This window comes from Podarcis vaucheri, assembly GCF_965113315.1.
Source record: "Podarcis vaucheri genome assembly, chromosome: 16".
In the NCBI taxonomy this organism is placed as follows: Eukaryota; Metazoa; Chordata; class Lepidosauria; order Squamata; family Lacertidae; genus Podarcis; species Podarcis vaucheri.
This window is the reverse complement of record NC_138754.1, coordinates 31,650,532-31,667,186: the sequence shown is the minus strand read 5'-3', so window position 1 is coordinate 31,667,186 and position 16,655 is coordinate 31,650,532. Positions and strand designations below refer to the sequence as shown.

General features: G+C 47.5%; 1 protein-coding gene and 1 long non-coding RNA gene across 14 annotated transcripts in view; one reads left to right on the top strand and one right to left on the bottom strand.

Annotated features, from left to right (window-relative positions):
* Nucleotides 1-16,655, bottom strand: part of LOC309521177 — a 325,245-nt gene that overhangs the window by 221,427 nt on the left and 87,163 nt on the right. The gene's annotated exons all lie outside the window — the stretch shown is intronic.
* ARVCF (ARVCF delta catenin family member) overlaps nt 1-16,655 on the top strand; it is a 605,652-nt gene that overhangs the window by 513,372 nt on the left and 75,625 nt on the right. For 10 of the 13 annotated variants that reach the window (XM_082203073.1, XM_082203066.1, XM_082203061.1 and 7 more), the window contains 4 exons: nt 1,271-1,388; nt 4,982-5,153; nt 8,068-8,085; nt 13,601-13,672. In XM_082203073.1, the coding sequence (XP_082059199.1) occupies nt 1,271-1,388; nt 4,982-5,153; nt 8,068-8,085; nt 13,601-13,672 (380 nt within the window). The remainder of the gene's footprint in view (nt 1-1,270; nt 1,389-4,981; nt 5,154-8,067; nt 8,086-13,600; nt 13,673-16,655) is intronic. The other 3 variants (XM_082203070.1, XM_082203071.1, XM_082203072.1) reach the window with 1 other exon arrangement.

Sequence of the window (16,655 nt, the reverse complement as noted above, 5' to 3'; positions counted from 1 at the left end):
ATTCATTTTCTTTTGAAAAAAGGTTATCTGCTAACGTATTTGTTCCCAACCTGGTGCCATCCAGACAGTTTGGACTACAACTTCTATCTAGCACAGCTAGCAAAGTGTTGGTGCTTCCGGCCGATAGGCATTGTATTCCAACCTGAAGGTCACCTGCTAGGGAAGGCTGTGCCAATATATAGAGGGTAGTAAAAGGGTAATGGGACCCCTGACCATTAGGTCCAGTCGTGGCCGACTCTGGGGTTGTGGCGCTCATCTTGCTTTATTGGCCGAGGGAGCCAGTGTACAGCTTCTGGGTCATGTGGCCAGCATGACTAAGCCGCTTCTGGCGAACCAGAGCAGCGCAGGGAAACGCCGTTTACCTTTCCGCCAGAGTGGTACCTATTTATCTACTTGCACTTGATGCTTTCGAACTGCTAGGTTGGCAGGAGCAGGGACAGGAGCAACCGGAGCTCACCCCATTGCGGGGATTCGAACCGCTGACCTTCTGATCAGCAAGTCCTAGGCTCTGTGGTTTATCCCACAGCGCCACCCGCATCCCTTATATAGAGGGTCTTTTGCCTTTAACATTTTAACAACCACCTGTTAAACACTTTTGCTATTATACTTATTTTGACAGGTAGGGAACTCTGGAATTTTACAGGGAGAGAACATAGGAAACTGCGTCTTATCCAATAAATATTCATGGCTCTCAGCCACAGGCCAATGCAAATACAAGAAAATGCTTGTTGGCAGAGACATAAAACATGGATTAAATATATACTCCCATTTAAAATGCAGCCGAAAAGAAAACAAACCCGAAAGCTTCCTGGGGTTACTCTTAGATTTAGCTTGCTCAAGTCAGCGAGTCACTTTTACCGAACCACCACTAACATTCAGTTCAAGATTCTCTCTTGGGTTTTCTTTGAGAAGGGGAGTAATAAAGATACACGTCAGGGAGAAGGAGGGAGTGAAGATCTACACCCGGAGGCCGGATCTGCTACCCCTGTGGTTTCTGCTGCCCAAGGCAGTTTCCTCACCTTGTCCAACGGGTGGGCCAGCCCTGCCAAGAGCTCCTGGGTGTGTCGCAGAGCTGCAAGCTGAAGCTCTGCTTTTCATGCAATACAGAAGCTGTGGTTCCCTGTTGGTTCGCAAGATGATCTTTTGTGTGCGTCTTGGTTAATTCAAGATCATTAGGTTCTTAATGTCTGTAATTGATGCAGGAGGGCTCAGCTTAATTTTGCCATGTGGAGATTATGGCTTGTAACGTTTGCCTACCTCTCGTTTGCAGGAACGTCAGTTCGGATGGAGCGGAAGCGCGCAGGAGGCTCCGGGAATGCGACGGCTTGGTAGACGCCCTCCTTCATGCCCTGCAGTCTGCGGTGGGCAAGAAAGACACGGATAACAAGGTGATTCTGCTGTCTGGTGCTGGTGTGAATAGACACTCACTGTGGCTTAAGCAAATGTGGGTTTCTTGATGTGGGGGAAATACAGGATGCATTGAAGGCGAGGGGGCGAGGTCTAGCTGGGAACATCTGCTGGCTTGAAAGATGCTTGTGTTCACAGATGCTTAAAGGCAGCCAGGCCTGCTACAGGAAAGCATTTATCTCAGTGCAAGCTGGTCCATTAAGAGGAATCGGGGCATTGACCCACCTAGCTTTGTCTGCCTGCAGCCAGCCCCCACATACTGGCTTCCTCCATATTGAAGGAGCGTCTCCATCCCCATCGTTCAGCCCTGACACTGAGGTCCAGCTCCGAGGGCCTTCTGGAGGTTCCCTCACTGTGATAAGTGAGGTTACAGGGAACCAGGCAGAGGCCTTCTCGGTGGTGGCGCCCGCCCTGTGGAACGCCCTCCCATCCGATGTCAAGGAAATAAAAAGCTATCTGACTTTTAGAAGACATCTGAAAGCAGCCCTGTTTGGGGAAGTTTTTAATGTGTGATGTTTTATTGTGTTTTAATATTCTGTTGGGAGCCACCCAGAGTGGCTGGCGTATAAATATTACTACTACTACTACTACTACTACTACTACTACTACAACAACCAGTCCAGGGTGTATGCTGGCGATCAGCTTCCCCCTGCTTCTACCCTTTCCTGCTCCATAGGGTAGGACCCGATCCTGCCGGTTCTCACTCGGCTTGACTTTACCCCTATTCTTAAAGGGCCGAGTGCTTTTTGTTTGAGCTCCCTTTAGGGTAGCTCTTTTAGAGAGAGGTCTTAGATCACTCCGATAAAAGCCTGGCGTTCCACAGCCACTCCTGGTCGTCACCATTATTTATCTTGTGAAGGTCGAGTTGGTAAAAATCTCACCTCGGTTCATTGGCTCCGTCGGGTGTTGCAGGAGGGTTCTCCGCGGGGCTACTTCCAAGGTAGGCAGGTAACTGAGACCAATTTGCTGAGCTCCTTTGCCGTGGTGGAGGCCACGGCGGCGTCAGCGGCGCCTTTCTGGGCCGTGTCGCCCTCCTAGCTCAGTGGGAAGGCGTCCGAGATAGCAAGGAAGTAAAACCATGAATTGATAAAATAGGGCAGTAAAACAATAAAGTAAAACAATAAAAGGACCATAAAACTATAAAATGGTGAGAGCAGCTGCCTCACCCTGCCTCACAGATCGGCGGCCATCTTCCTGAAAAACCATTCTCTACTATACCTGATCCAATAGATCCAGTAGATTCAAATCACAAGAAAGGAGATTCTGAGTAAACATTAGGAAGAGATTTCTGACATCAAGAGCCTGTTTGACGGCGGAACAGGCTATATTGGAAGGTGGTGGGTTCTCTAAGCAGAGGTTAGAGGGCCATCTGTCACGGATTCTTGAGCTGGCGTTCCTGCATTGCAGGGGGATAGACTAAACAGCCCTTGAGGTCCCTTCCAGCACTACAATTCTGTGATTCTGTGATTCATAGAATCATAGAATCATAGTTGGAAGAGACCACAAGGGCCATCGAGTCCAACCCCCTGCCAAGCAGGAAACACCATCAGAGCACTCCTGACGTATGGTTGTCAAGCCTCTGCTTAAAGACCTCCAAAGTAGGAGACTCCACCACACTCCTTGGCAGCAAATTCCACTGTCGAACAGCTCTTACTGTCAGGAAGTTCTTCCTAATGTTTAGGTGGAATCTTCTTTCTTGTAGTTTGGATCCATTGCTCCGTGTCCGAATATATGTGATATGGTCATTTAAGGACCTAATAGATATCTAAAGCCATTTGCACATGTTGCCATGCAACCAAAACATAGAATGTTGGTACCCTATATATAGAAATGTGCAAACCAGTGATATTTTAGGGAGCAGGCTAGCAGGCAGGGCCCATTACTTACTCATAGGAGCCTACACACCACAAAACACTGTTGCTGTATGTAGGTTTTATTTTATTTGTTTTTTATCTTATATTTTGGAAATGTACATCCAGGTTTTTTCCCTTTGGATTTTTTTGGGGGGCCCCTCTCGCCAAGAGAGTGGGGCCCTAAGCTATAGCTTGTTTAGCTTATACATAAATCTGGCACTGCTTGTACCTACCCCACCCCTCGCTTTCCGCAGTATCATACAGAAGCCTTTCCCAGCCCTGCTGAGCAATGCTGGGGGAATTAGAATCACAGAACCATAGAATTGTACGAGACCCTGGCCCAACCCCACCCCTGCAATGCAGAAATATGCAGCTGCCCCATGCGGGGATTGAACTTGCAACCTTGGCATTATCTGCACCATACTCTAACCAACGGAACTATGCAGGCTGAGGCTGGGACCACCTGCATGCAAAGCAGATGTTGTGCCACAGTCCCAACCCCACTGTTGTTGGTCATTGGCCTCTGTGCCAAAGGAACAAGACTCATAACATGCTGAGTCTCTCTTTTTCCCAGCTAGGGCATTCAGCGGAGATTTGGTTGCGTGGGGCGGGTGGGTGGAGGGGCCCGTTTCCGGGTTGGGGGGGTACCCCATGGGATTTTGATGCTCTTTTTGTTCTTCCTCGACTCCTGCCAAGCCCCTGATGAATGACCCCGCTCTGGAGGCTGAGGCAGTGGCCTTTCTGCCTCCCGAGAGACTCATTAGCTGCAGACTGAACCTCTTTCATAAAATGTGTGTTTTCCATCACTGAGCTGCAGCAAAAGGGAGGGGGGGAAAGGGTGCTTAAAAAATTGCAAGTGACTTCCCTTGATGAGGTTTTGTTCATTAGGGGAAGGAACAGAACTCGGTTGTAGTCAAGCTGTTTTTCACACAGAAGGTCCCGGGTTCATTTTACGGCACCCCTGCAAAAAAGAAAAAGGAAAAAAGATATAATAATAATAATAATAATAATAATAATAATAATAATAATAATTTGTTATTTGTATCCCGCCCATCTGGTTGGGTTTCCCCAGCCACTCTGGGCGGCTTCCACAGAGACCAAAAATACACTAAAATATCACACATTAAAAACTTCCCTGAACAGGGCTGCCTTAAGATGTCTTCTGAATGTCAGGTAGTTGTTTATCGCTTTGACATCTGATGGGAGGGCGTTCCACAGGGCGGGCGCCACTACTGAGAAGGCCCTCTGCCTGGTTCCCTGTAGCTTTGCTTCTCGCAATGAGGGAACCGCCAGAAGGCCCTCAGCGCTGGACCTCAGCGTCTGGGCAGAACGATGGGGGTGGAGACGCTCCTTCAGGTATACTGGACCAAGGCCGTTTAGGGCTTTAAAGGATGGGAATGGCTCCATTTCTCCCTGAGAGCCACTGACTGTGTCATGCTGGCACAGCCCTCTACAACCCGGTGCCCTATAGATGTTTTGGACTACAACTCCCACCAGCCCCTTCCACATTTGCTGTGGCTGATGGGAATTGCAGTCCAAAATCCTCGAAGGCACCAGGTTGGACAACGGCTGGCGTATGCCATACTGAGCAAATAGTCTCACCTGGTTTAAGCAATTTCCTATGTCTGCTTGTTTTTCGCATCTTCAGTGGTGTAAGATAATTGCTTACCAGTGATGGTTTTTCCTTCCTCCCCCCTTTTTGGGCATCCACCTTGCCGCAGTCTGTGGAGAACTGTGTGTGCATCATGAGGAACCTCTCTTACCACGTCCACAAAGAAGTCCCGGGAGCTGACAAATTCCAGGAGCTAGAAGCAAATCAACTTGGAGGCCTGGGAGGAACTCAGAAGAAGAAGAAGGACGACGCGGGCTGCTTTGGAGGGAAGAAGGCCAAAGGTTTGTGTTGCCGTAACCCTAAAGCAATGGAGTCTGCTCCATTGGGGCAAACAGGGCACATCCCCACCAATTGATTTCTCCAATCCCACCTGCCTTCTTGTTTATGAGTCAAGGAGGGGCACTTATTTGCCATCTTCTTCCTCCTCCTTCCTTCTCAATGTTGCCCTTTCAGAACTCAGCAGGGAAGAGGCCGTGTGCAAAACGAGAATTGATTGGCTCAGCCTCTCCTTGGCTCTGGCGCCACCTGCTGTTCGCCTCCTTGCCTCCTGCCCTACCAGTGCCCTACCAGCCATAACTGAAAGCCAGAAGCAAAATGCTTGTGTTCACATCATACAACCCAGCTTGTCCAAGGGCCAGCCTTTTGCACTTGGATCCTGGTGTGTGTGTGTGTGTGTGTGTGTGTGTGTGTGTGTAGCTGCCCCTTGGCCTGCCCTGTTTGAAGAGGCACTTCTGTCTCTTTCTTCTGAACCTTCCAACAGTCAGCTTCATGGGACAACCCTTGAATTTTATTCACCTCTGTCGTGCCCCTGCTTACTTGCCTTTTTTCTAAACTAAAAAGTCCCAGGTATCAGAATCTTTCCTCCTAAGGGAGTGGCCCCAATCCCTTGATCATCTTGGTTTTCCTTTTCTGAACCTTTCCTTCAGTAACTGTTTGGAAGCAAGGTGACAAGACCTGTATCCTGTATTCCGAGTGTGTTCGGCCATAGATTAGCGTAACAGCATTATGATATGGGCGGTTTAATGAATAATGGCATAGAAGATGATGAACTAGAGGCTGGGGAGTGAGGCTCATGCAAGCCCCAGTAACCCAACACTCAGGCATCTCTGCACACCTGTTGGACCAGGTTGGCCCAACATATTAAATGAAAGAGAAAAGACACAATGGGAGGTGTGGTTTGCATTACACATCTAAATCAGGGTCAGTCTCTGGTACGTCACAAGCTTTTAACCTAATCTGTGCTGAACAGGCCTGGTGGCTACCGAATGTTAAGAATGTTATACAATAAAGATCCATTGGTATGTAACACCCAGGCATTTCCATCCCTTCGTCACCCTGACCTTTGTAAACAGCTGTTTCGTATCACTGATCCATGGGCCTTTTAACCCACTGACTCTGTTTCTGTTGTGTGAGAGTATATTGGCCCTGAGTGTGTCTGTACCTTTGAGCACAGTTGTGTTAAAGGGTGAGAGGGAAGCTGCTGGAGAAGATTTGAAGGCAGGAATACAGGATCAGAAGCAGCAGATTGCACTTGGGAGCTCACACAGAGCCTAGAGTTGTATCCAAAATAGCACTAGGTTTATGATTTGATTTCTTTATTTAATTTATCGATATACACTTTAGGCAGTCCCATTAAGCAGGCTGCAGAATAGCAAAATAAAATATATACAACAACGGAACTGAGAAACTAGGATAGAATGCAATGCATCGGAATATTAAATAAAACTGTGATCGAAACTATACATTCCTAAAAACTGACAACAGAGCAGAGCATTTTGAAACGTCTTTAGAGTCACGGATCCCTTCCTGCTTCAGCCTCCGTCTTGGCAAAGCACACTGTGGCTCACGAAACGCTACACGTCACCCCCAAATTCTGCCTTACATCTACTGAAATTGTACAGTGCTTATGACTCATTCCGTTACCACTCTTCCTATTCTACTCTCACACCTCACACACCCACCAGTATGCACAAATGCAGTGGCGCTGTGGTCTAAACCACTGAGCCTCTTGGGCTTGCCGATCGGAAGATTGGCAGTTTAAATCCCCACGACGGAGTGAGCTCCCGTTGCTCTGTCCCAGCTCCTGGCAACCTAGCAGTTTGGAAGCACGCCAGTGCAAGTAGATAAATAGGTACCGCTGTGGCAGGAAGGTAAACGGTGTTTCTGTGCGCTCTGGCTTCCGTCACGGTGTCCCAGAAGCAGATTAGTCCTGCTGGCCACATGACCCGGAAAGCTGTCTGTGGACAAACGCCGGCTCCCTTGGCCTGAAAGCGAGATGAGTGGCGCAACCCCATAGTTGCCTGTGGCTGGACTTGACCATCCAGGGGTCCTTTATCTTTACCTTTTACCTTTTTACAAACACACCATTCATGCAACCACTCCAGAATCTCCAGTTCTCGGCCACTAACCACTATCACAAGTCTCTCCTTTGACTCAACAAAACAATTCACTGCAAAAACGGAGAGGAGAGGACAGGAGAGGGTTCAAGTCACTTAGTGATATATTTGTTCTTGTTCTGCTGCTGGGGCCCTCCAGAACTTGCTGCACCACAACTCCTGTCAGTCCTGATTGTTGGGTCATACTTGCTAGTGCTGTTGGGAACTGTAGCACAATTACATCCAGGGTGAACCATGCTGGCTTTCCTTGGCATAGGAGCTTAGCCTACTTCAACCCCACCCAAGCTCTTTTTGATGTTTGTAGAAGAAGAAGAAGAGTTTGGATTTAATATCCTGCTTTATCACTACCCGAAGGAGTCTCAAAGCGGCTAGCATTCTCCTTTCCCTTCCTCCCCCACAACCAACACTCTGTGAGGTGAGTGGGGCTGAGAGACTTCAGAGAAGTGTGACTGGCCCAAGGTCACCCAGCAGCTGCATGTGGAGGAGCGGGGAAGCGAACCCAGTTCACCAGATTACGAATCTACCGCTCTTAACCACTACACCACACTGGCTCTCAAAATCAAACAGAGAAAAGTGGACTCTCCTTTTTTGCAAGTAACGAGTGTGGTATACACCATGGGGGCAAGTGTGTGTGTTTTTCCCCTCTTCAGGAATTCAGAGTTGCTATTTACCTGTAGCTCTCGGGTTTTGAACCTGTTCTGTGAAAATCCTGCAACTGTTCGTCTGTTTCCCCCTCTCACTTTCCTCTTGAAAACTTTTGTTTCTTTTTTTCTTCTTTGGCTGCTTTTGTGGTTATTAGAGGAGTGGTTCAATCAAGGTGAGTCTTTTCTACATTTCTTCTCTGACGTCGCTGTCCTTTCCCCTTTCCTCTTCCCGTATATACAGAGGCAGAAACTGGGAGCAGAGGTTGGCTACCCCCTGCTGCCCCTCCCCGGTTCCCAAGGTGTGTTGCTGCTATGATGCTCCATATCCCACTTGTTTGCTTCTGTTGCTGTAGATTGCAAATTCCTGTGATGAATTCGGACTGCTTTGAGTTACTCTTCTTCTAGTGTGATATGGAGGAGAGCTACAGTGGTGCCTCGCAAGACGAAAAGAATCCGTTCTGTGATTCTCTTCGTCTAGCGGGTTTTTCGTCTTGCGAAGCAAGGCCATTGACAGATTAGCGGATTAGCGCTATTAGCGGCTTTTAGCGGCTTATCTGCTGATCGGATCAGCTGATAAGCGGCTTAGCGGCTTAGAAAAAGGGGGGGAGGGGAAAAAACCAGCAGGAACTCGCAAGACATTGTTGTCTTGCGAAGCAACCCCATAGGAGATTTGTTTTGCGAAGCACCTCCAAAACGGAAAACTCTTTCGTCTAGTGAGTTTTCCGTCTTGCGAGGCATTCGTCTTGCGGGGCACCACTGTACTCTTAGAAGACCTTCCCGTGGCCAGTCCATTAGGGCAAGTGGGGCTCTGCTTCCTCCAAGCAGTAGTGTAGTGGCAAATCCAGAAATGCAGAGTCCCTCCAGGATGGTCTCATCCATACCCCCTCAATAATCTTCTAATTCTCCAATAATAATAGCTGGGAAGGCATTGCAATGATCATTACAGATCTCCCAACTCCATGCCCTGTGCCAGGAGTGGAAAGCTGCCTTTCAGCTAGATTTTCTGTGCACGTACACGGGCAAATGATTTGGAGTGCTCCAATGTCTTATTTCAGAGTGACTTAAGATGTGTTTTCCTTGAATTTCCATTGTACATGACAACTAGCATGCCATTCTCTTGAAACTGAAGTGCCTTGTGTTTTCAGTGTTCCTATAAATGCTTAGTTTTGGAGCATTCGGTACAAGTCCTCCTTGAGATTTTTCCCACGGAGCTTCTCCAGAGTGACCCTAGGAGCCAATCCTCAGTGGTTAGCTCACTTCATTTCTGGCTGATGGACTCCTATCAGCACAAAGTGTGGCAATACTCATTCTCAGTGGCTAAAAAGCTCCCCTTTCATGCTGATTGGATGGCTCTAGGATGCTGGAGACAAAAAAAAAACTACTGCAGAAATAGTAATTGGTCTGGGCCACTACACCTCTGCCTCCAAACCCATCTGACTTGTTACTTAGATCCAGTCCAGAACCTGGTCTTGGCTGTCCAGTGCCCTGGGACAAGTACGGAGGCCTGAAGGGCACATTTGGCCTAGCCCAAAGCTTCCCAGCCCTGGCATAGGGCATGGGGTTGGGAAGCACAAGATAGGAGATGGCCCCAGTATCCTTTTGCATGCATGCCCTCCCAAAACTTGAACCCAAACTCCACATAGTTCCCCACCACCAGTAGGGTGGGGAGTTTTTCTGCCAGTACCAGCTGTTGTGAAATGCTAACATGGGAATGTTCCATGTGGTAGGCAGAATCTATACTTTGAACAGCATTCATGAATGCTCTTGTGCTCAGCTCCTGTTTGCATGGTTCCTGCGGGGCATCTGACTCGTCACTGTGAGATGGGGCACTGGCCTAATGAAGCCAGGGTCTCCTTGTGTTCTTGGTGCCATCCATTGGTTTGGGATGCACCCAGATGTTGAAGCCATTCCTCCGGCTTCTGTGTGGTGGTCACCATGTCATCCTGTTAGATTCCAGTGATGTGGCCCTCCAGATGTTGTGGGACTCCAGTTCCCATCAGCCACAGCTAGCATGGTCAATGGTCAGTAGTTTTTACAACATTTGAGGTCCACAGGTTTCTCCGTGAGCATGTGTATCTCAATGCGAAAATCAGACCTGCTGCCTTTTTCTAGATTTCTTGGTTGGAAAGGTTTTGTTTTAATACTAAAAGGTTAGAACTTCATTTGTAAATTCAGCCTTTCTCGTCTTTTCTCAGTGGCCAGAGCAGGGGATAATGAAAGTATGGCTATTGTTTATATGCTGGGAATCAGATGCACTTGACAGCCCCCTGTTTCAGAAAATATGGCGTTCAAGAAGCTTTTAATTTCACGGCTTGAGAGATTGCAAATCGTTTATTATACAAGCAAGTTTCCTGTCAGGCAGCCCTTCCTGTCCCCAAGGTCTTTGCCAGCTCTGATAGCCAACTCCCATAAAGCAGGCCTGTCAGCTGCCATCTTAAAAGCTGTCTTTCTTCTGCTGAGGGCTTCAGCAGCGCTTCTCGTCTGAAAATATACCTCTGTCCCCTTTGGGACGGGGCCCCTGGGTGTTGTCAGATGCCACTTGACGGCGGGGAGAACGAGAGGAGCGAAGAGGAGGGAGAGGATACACTGTAAAGACAAATCTGATGTGCCAGAACTCCTGACAGCTGCTGAGTGCCACATAGGTTGTAGACCTGCCATTGCTGAACTCTGAGGTAAACCCAGGGCAGGGGCAGAGAGAACAGCCCTGGATTTCCCTAAACTTTTCCTTGGGGATTTAAAAACCTCTAAGGCTGCTGATATGTTGGTCTTCTTCCAAAATACTACATCCTGAGGTGCAGTTAGGTCAGGGGTGAGGAGCCTTTATCTTGCTGAGGGCCTTATTCCCTCATGGACAACTTTCCAGGGGTGGGTGGGGCCTGAGGGAAACATGGATGGTGCAATGGGTGTGAACCTTCCTTTTGTACATTAGGCTAGATTTCAACCACGCAAAAGTCACTTCGTTCTACACACAGTGGCATAGCGTGGTTTGCCAGTGCCCGGGGCCACACAGAGTAGTGGTTGGGAAACGGATGAAGCACGCATGCGCATTCAACTGCCTAACAGCGTCCGCATTACCCAGGACAGAGATAAGAAAAGAAGAGGCATTCTATTGTCTGGAGAGGTCACTTCCTAGTTCGTATGGAGAAGTCATTTTCAACAGAAGTGTGCAGTGGTATTGAGGCAGCACCAGGTGTTGAAATTTTGCACACCTAACCATTTTGCGCCCGGGGGCAACCAGCCCTCTGCCCCCCCATGCTACACCACTGCGCACACACTGCCTCAGCACAGCTGCACACTTCCACTGCAAGAGGCAATATTACCATTCCAGAAGGGATTCCCTACAGGCAAAAACACTCACAGAGGGGTGGTAAGGGACGTGGCTTATGGTGAAACTCAAGCGCCAGGTATAGAGACCTGGAGGGTCGCATTTGGCCCATGGGCCTGAGGTTCCCTACCCCTGAGTTAGGTAATTTTTAATTCTGAATTGAATGGTCTTATGGGGTGGTGGTCTTCACTTACTTCAAATTGTCTTCTCTTTTCCACGCCCCACACCCTTAGTAACGTGTACCATTTTGCTTGGTGAGCAAGTCCAGCTGCCTTCGGGTGACCCTTCTGCTGACTGGGGGTCCTGGACTCCTGCCCCACATCATCACTTATTGCCTGCACCTGCATTTCAGCTATGTCACTCTGCCCTCCAGCTGCTGGGATCAGGCCCCAGCTGAACACCAAGACTGGATGGGACATTAAGCCCATCCAAGAGCTGCTGTACATTTACCGGCAGTAGAGCACAAGGAAGGGATATCTGTGGTCTTCCGGGTGTTGCTTGACTTGCAGTTCCCATCAGCCTGAATGGCCAAGGCCAGGGTTGGTGGCAACATCTGGCTTCCCACAGATTCTCCAACCCCTGCAGTTAACTATGTAAAATTCCACCCAAGTGGACAGAGTAGCTTTTGCTGGAAGCCAAATGCAGCAGAACAGAAACAGCACTGCATGCAATCAACATGGGTTGGAATAGAAATCAATGCTTCCTCATTCACACCCTTAACAGGGAGCAAAGGTGTTGAAGCAGAGAAAAAGGGCATAGGGATCTGCAGGGCAGTAAGACCAGGCAGTGTTTTATGGAGAAAACAGAGTGTGTGCTTCAGGGGGAGTGTGATGTTCTCCACTTTTGCATTCTAAGTTCTCCCTTTCCTTCTCTCTTTCCCTCTCTTGCCTTCTGCCATAAATTCTTGTCATTTCCGAAGTGACAAGTTAAGAGTCCTCTTCTCAGAGAAGCATATGGGCTTAGCTGTCGTCAGGAAAAAAATAAAATAGTGGCGTTCTGTCCCAACAGCTGACATCTTGCCTCTTGGCTGTTCTGTTTGTCTCCCAAAGCAGGGTTCGGCTGTCTTGTTTTGAGTGGTCTAAAAGAAACAAAAACAAATAAGAATGAAGGATCTTCTTCAGATTGCTATCATTGACCCTAGCCAAGATTTTGTCAAAAAGCGAATAAGAGAGGCCAGTTGGGTGGGGAAGCGACTTTGGTTTTGACATTGAGCCTGTTCTGTCGACAGAAACAAACAAACTCTGTTAGCCAAGTTGTCTGGTTAAAAAAGTGATGGTTGGATTTAACGGGTTTTGAAACCCAACAGCTAAAGTGTATGAAATATTGAAAAACTGTGTTCAGACCTCCTGTTTCCATGGCAGAAAAAAAGGCAGGATATCAATGCAATAAACTATTAATAATCATGAAAATATATCAGGGACATCATGCAAGCAGGAAGATGAACCCCATTCTACCCATGAATGCCCCCCACATTAGATGTTTAACATTGGGCCATGAGATATTTTGGTCAAAGACCAGAATTCTCCCCAAAGCATGTCCTTCCCATGTATTAGAGGCAACGACAACTGAGCCAGTTTGAAACCAGCTTATGTTTGTAGTGTAAACATGTCCTCGAATCTGATCAGACCTGCACATTGACATTTGTCAGTTTCAGATTTAAAACTTAGCTCTTGCGAATAAAGAGTATACCAACACACATTTAAAAACACTTGACCTGTACTCTGGGAATGTTTTGGGGAAACTGGTTGCATTTTTCTGTGTATATCATGTTATTTAAGCGAAATATGAGGTAATGTTTAGTTTTTTCTTCCTGGTAGCAAAAATATTTGGGGGAAGTCCCCCTTAGAAGGTGTGGGCTCCCCCCACTAACTCTTTGAGGCCCAGATAATGGCCACTCATTCTCTGAATAGTTGTTTTGTTTTGTTTTTCTCTGTGGCCTTTTGTTTTTAGATGTTTTTATTGTTTTGTTGGTGGTGCGTTTGCCACCTGGGTTCCTTTTTGGAAGGAAGAGCAGGGTTGTTTTTTTAAAAGAGAGAGAGAGAGAAAAGGACGAATAAATAACTTTTAAAATAAATAAAGAAGTGAAACAAATTCAGGATTAGGCCCGGTGGTTGACATTGCAGCAAGTCTCACTAACCAGTACATAAAAATATGTGTTTATTACCTTGGAATGTGAAGCCATGACAAATGCTTCCTTGCATGCCTGGAACTCTCCTGCAAATGGTGCGCGCATGTGATGATGTTGTGTAATGTTGGGCTTTGTGCCCCATTTGTCCTCTTCTCTGGACGCAACAGTGACTGATTCAGGTTTATTCGTGTGCTGCTGATTCCTTTCATTGCTTATTCTTCTGTGTTGTGCACAGGGAAGAAGAACGGAGATGTGGACAGAAACTTTGATACACTGGATTTACCTAAGCGGTCTGAGTCAGCAAAAGGTAATGTGCTTGCTTGCGTTCAAAGATCAGGAAGGGGCGAGGGAAGAAGCATGCTCTTGAGGGGTCTTGCAGAGGGATTGAAAAACGCCACATTTATCCGTATCTTTCATGCTTCTTTAATTTCACTATTAAATGAGCATTCAACGGCCGGTTCTGTTCCCGTCTATTATTTTGCTTTCTGATTGAATGGGTTTGGAGAAGACATAACAAGAGCTGAAGTCTTCTTTTGCAAACAATGTGCATTTTCTGCTCTGCTTCCTATAGCAGATTTAAAGGATTCTAACAATATTGCCTAACGTGTGTGTGTGTGTGTGCTGTTACAAATTTCATGCATATCTAATAATTAAATTTAATATTGAGGAGATGCCGTCTTTGCTTTACATCACCCAAGGGCAGCTCCAGGGCTGGGTGCTGTTTGTGTACCACTGTTACCTTGGCACCGCTTTACTTCTGTCACCCATCGTAGTCAATGTGTGGTTTGAGCCATATACTCTTCCTTCTGTTTGGGTTTGATGGGTTGAAAAGATAACAAAACTTCAGGTTTGTTATCGTGGCAAACAAAGCCATTCTGAGTACAGGCTTTACACGTGGCCAAAATGGAATCACAAGCGCATGCGAAAACATACCGTACTTTTCCGTGTATAAGACTAGGTTTTTTATTCAAAAACCATGTTGAAAATTGGAGGTCATCTTATACGTGGATAGTGCATTGTGGGGACATAGGATTGGTTGTTGCTGCGAGTTGGAGATAGTTATTGGTGGCAAGGGCTGGTGTTGATTGGCTGTCGCTGTGGCAATTGGTGGGCGATTTGCTGCTTTTGTCAGCGAGGGAACAGAGGATAGGTGGTTTTTGTGACATATGCGAGCATTATTTTTGGTGTGGTGGGTGAGCGATTTTCAGCCATCCCCCGCTAAAAAAAAGCTCAACAGCTATGGGCAATCCTCCCCCCAAAAAGCTCAACAACTTGGGGGAATTCTCCCCCCCCCCCATTTTCTAAATTTTGAGTCCCCCAAAATAGGGGGTGTCTTATACACGAGGGCATGTTATACACAGAAAAATACAGTACTGTTTTTTTCTTCCTAAAGAGGTGATTTGAGATGGGTTGCAAAAGCTGCAAAATGTTGAGGCTCCCCCCCTGCCCCAAGAGTGGGGCAAACCTCTCGGGGGGGGGATACAGATGCCGGCCAGTGGAGACAGCTGTTTTCTTCCTTGGCAAGAAGGTATATTGGGACTCAGCTACATTAGTAAAAAAAAAGCAACAGTGTTTTGAATGTGTTACAAATATGCAACACCAAGATGGCTCTGGAATGCAAATAAATAAATAAATTTAATGCAATTTTTCTATAGCGATTATTTCTTTTGTTATAACGATTTGATTTCTGACGTATTTATAGCGTGTGTGTCCCCCCCCCTGTGTGTAGACCCAACCTTGGTAAGGCAGAGAAACAGAATGCCAGCCTTTGTGTCGATCAGGGTTTGATGAACAGACAGCTGCATTTCTTGATGCCTGTTTTAAAAGTTGTGGCGACTAGTCCCCTTGGAGCTTCTAGGGTAGAAGGCAGGAAGGCCAACAGTAGGGGGAGCCAGAGCGAATGATGAGCAGAGCCAACGAATTCTGGCTCTGTGCCTGTTCTTCTCCTTGATGAGTTCTAAGAGGGTGACCCGGAGACTAAGGAGGGGGAAGCTGACAGCTAGGGTCACCCCCTGGATTAGCTGTAAGTGGGAAGGCAACCAGGTAGGGGCCAGCTGAGGTTGGTGGAGTAGCTGCCTGTTCACTACTATGGTACAGTCTCCACTGCAGGGAGCCCAAAGTATTCATCCAATTCCATCAAATTCCATCAAATTTTATTGTTGTTAGCTGCTCTGAGCCCAGTTTCAGCTGGGGAGGGCAGGATATAAATAAAATTTTATTATTATTTATTATCATTGCGTGGTGAGTTCCCGCCTCCCCCCAAGAAATGAAGACACAGGACACAAGAATTCGAGTTAATGGGTCAAATTAGGCCACAACTTTATTGATTACAGGATTTGAGCGGTATTGGCCTTAGGCATTGGTCCTAAAAACTAACCGGCTTCAGCCTGCATGGTTGAAGGCCGGTGAGGGTTAACCACCGGTGGGAGGAGTCCTGCTGAGTCACGTCAACTAGGACCTCCCCCCGGGGTCACTGCGTGGGGGCGTGCCGTGGGCTTAGGATAAGGCCACGCCCCCCAGAATCCTTTACCAGACTACCCTTTTGTTCGGGGGAAGGTGATGGCGCTCCTTCCCCCCTTCATCTGCATAACAATAGAACAGTACCCCCACCAATGCCTAACCACCAATACTGTGGAGTTGTGATGGTTTGCTACGAGGTAGGCGAAAACCAATTGGATGGTGCCAGTCTGCCAGTTGGAAAAATTCCTACCAGGCCCCTTGACTGTGACCAACCGAAGCCCATAGCAACGTCAAAGAACCTAGCCTGAAGGGTGGGAGAGGAGGGGAAACCAGGTAAGCTGTGGCGCGGGAAAGAGGGAGACCCTCGGCCGCGCCAGACCTAAGTAGGCGAGGCCACGCCCCCGAGCCAGCCGATTGGCTGGCTCGGGGTATGACACGTCCGAGGATTCCCTGTTATCACGTGGGCTGGAGCCAGCCCCCGCGATTGTGGGGAGGGGCGTGAAGCCCGCAACCCCACCTCCTCCCTATCTCGGAAGTGGCTTTATCCCCCCCATAGAGAAAATATACGAAGGTTAATATTAAATATCCAATATCCAATATCTTTTAATCAAAGATAGAAGAAACTAATCTAAATAAAAATGCAACCACAAAGAAGGCAGGGAACAGGGGAAAATAAAAAGGAGAGCTTCTGATCCTTCTTCTGTCAGCTATATAGAGAAAATAGATCAAAGCCTCCACTTCAAGATAACCCCCAACATTTCACTTTATACAAACCAATATATTCTTCAATCCTCAAACCCAGATATCATAAGTTCATTTTCTTCTTCATG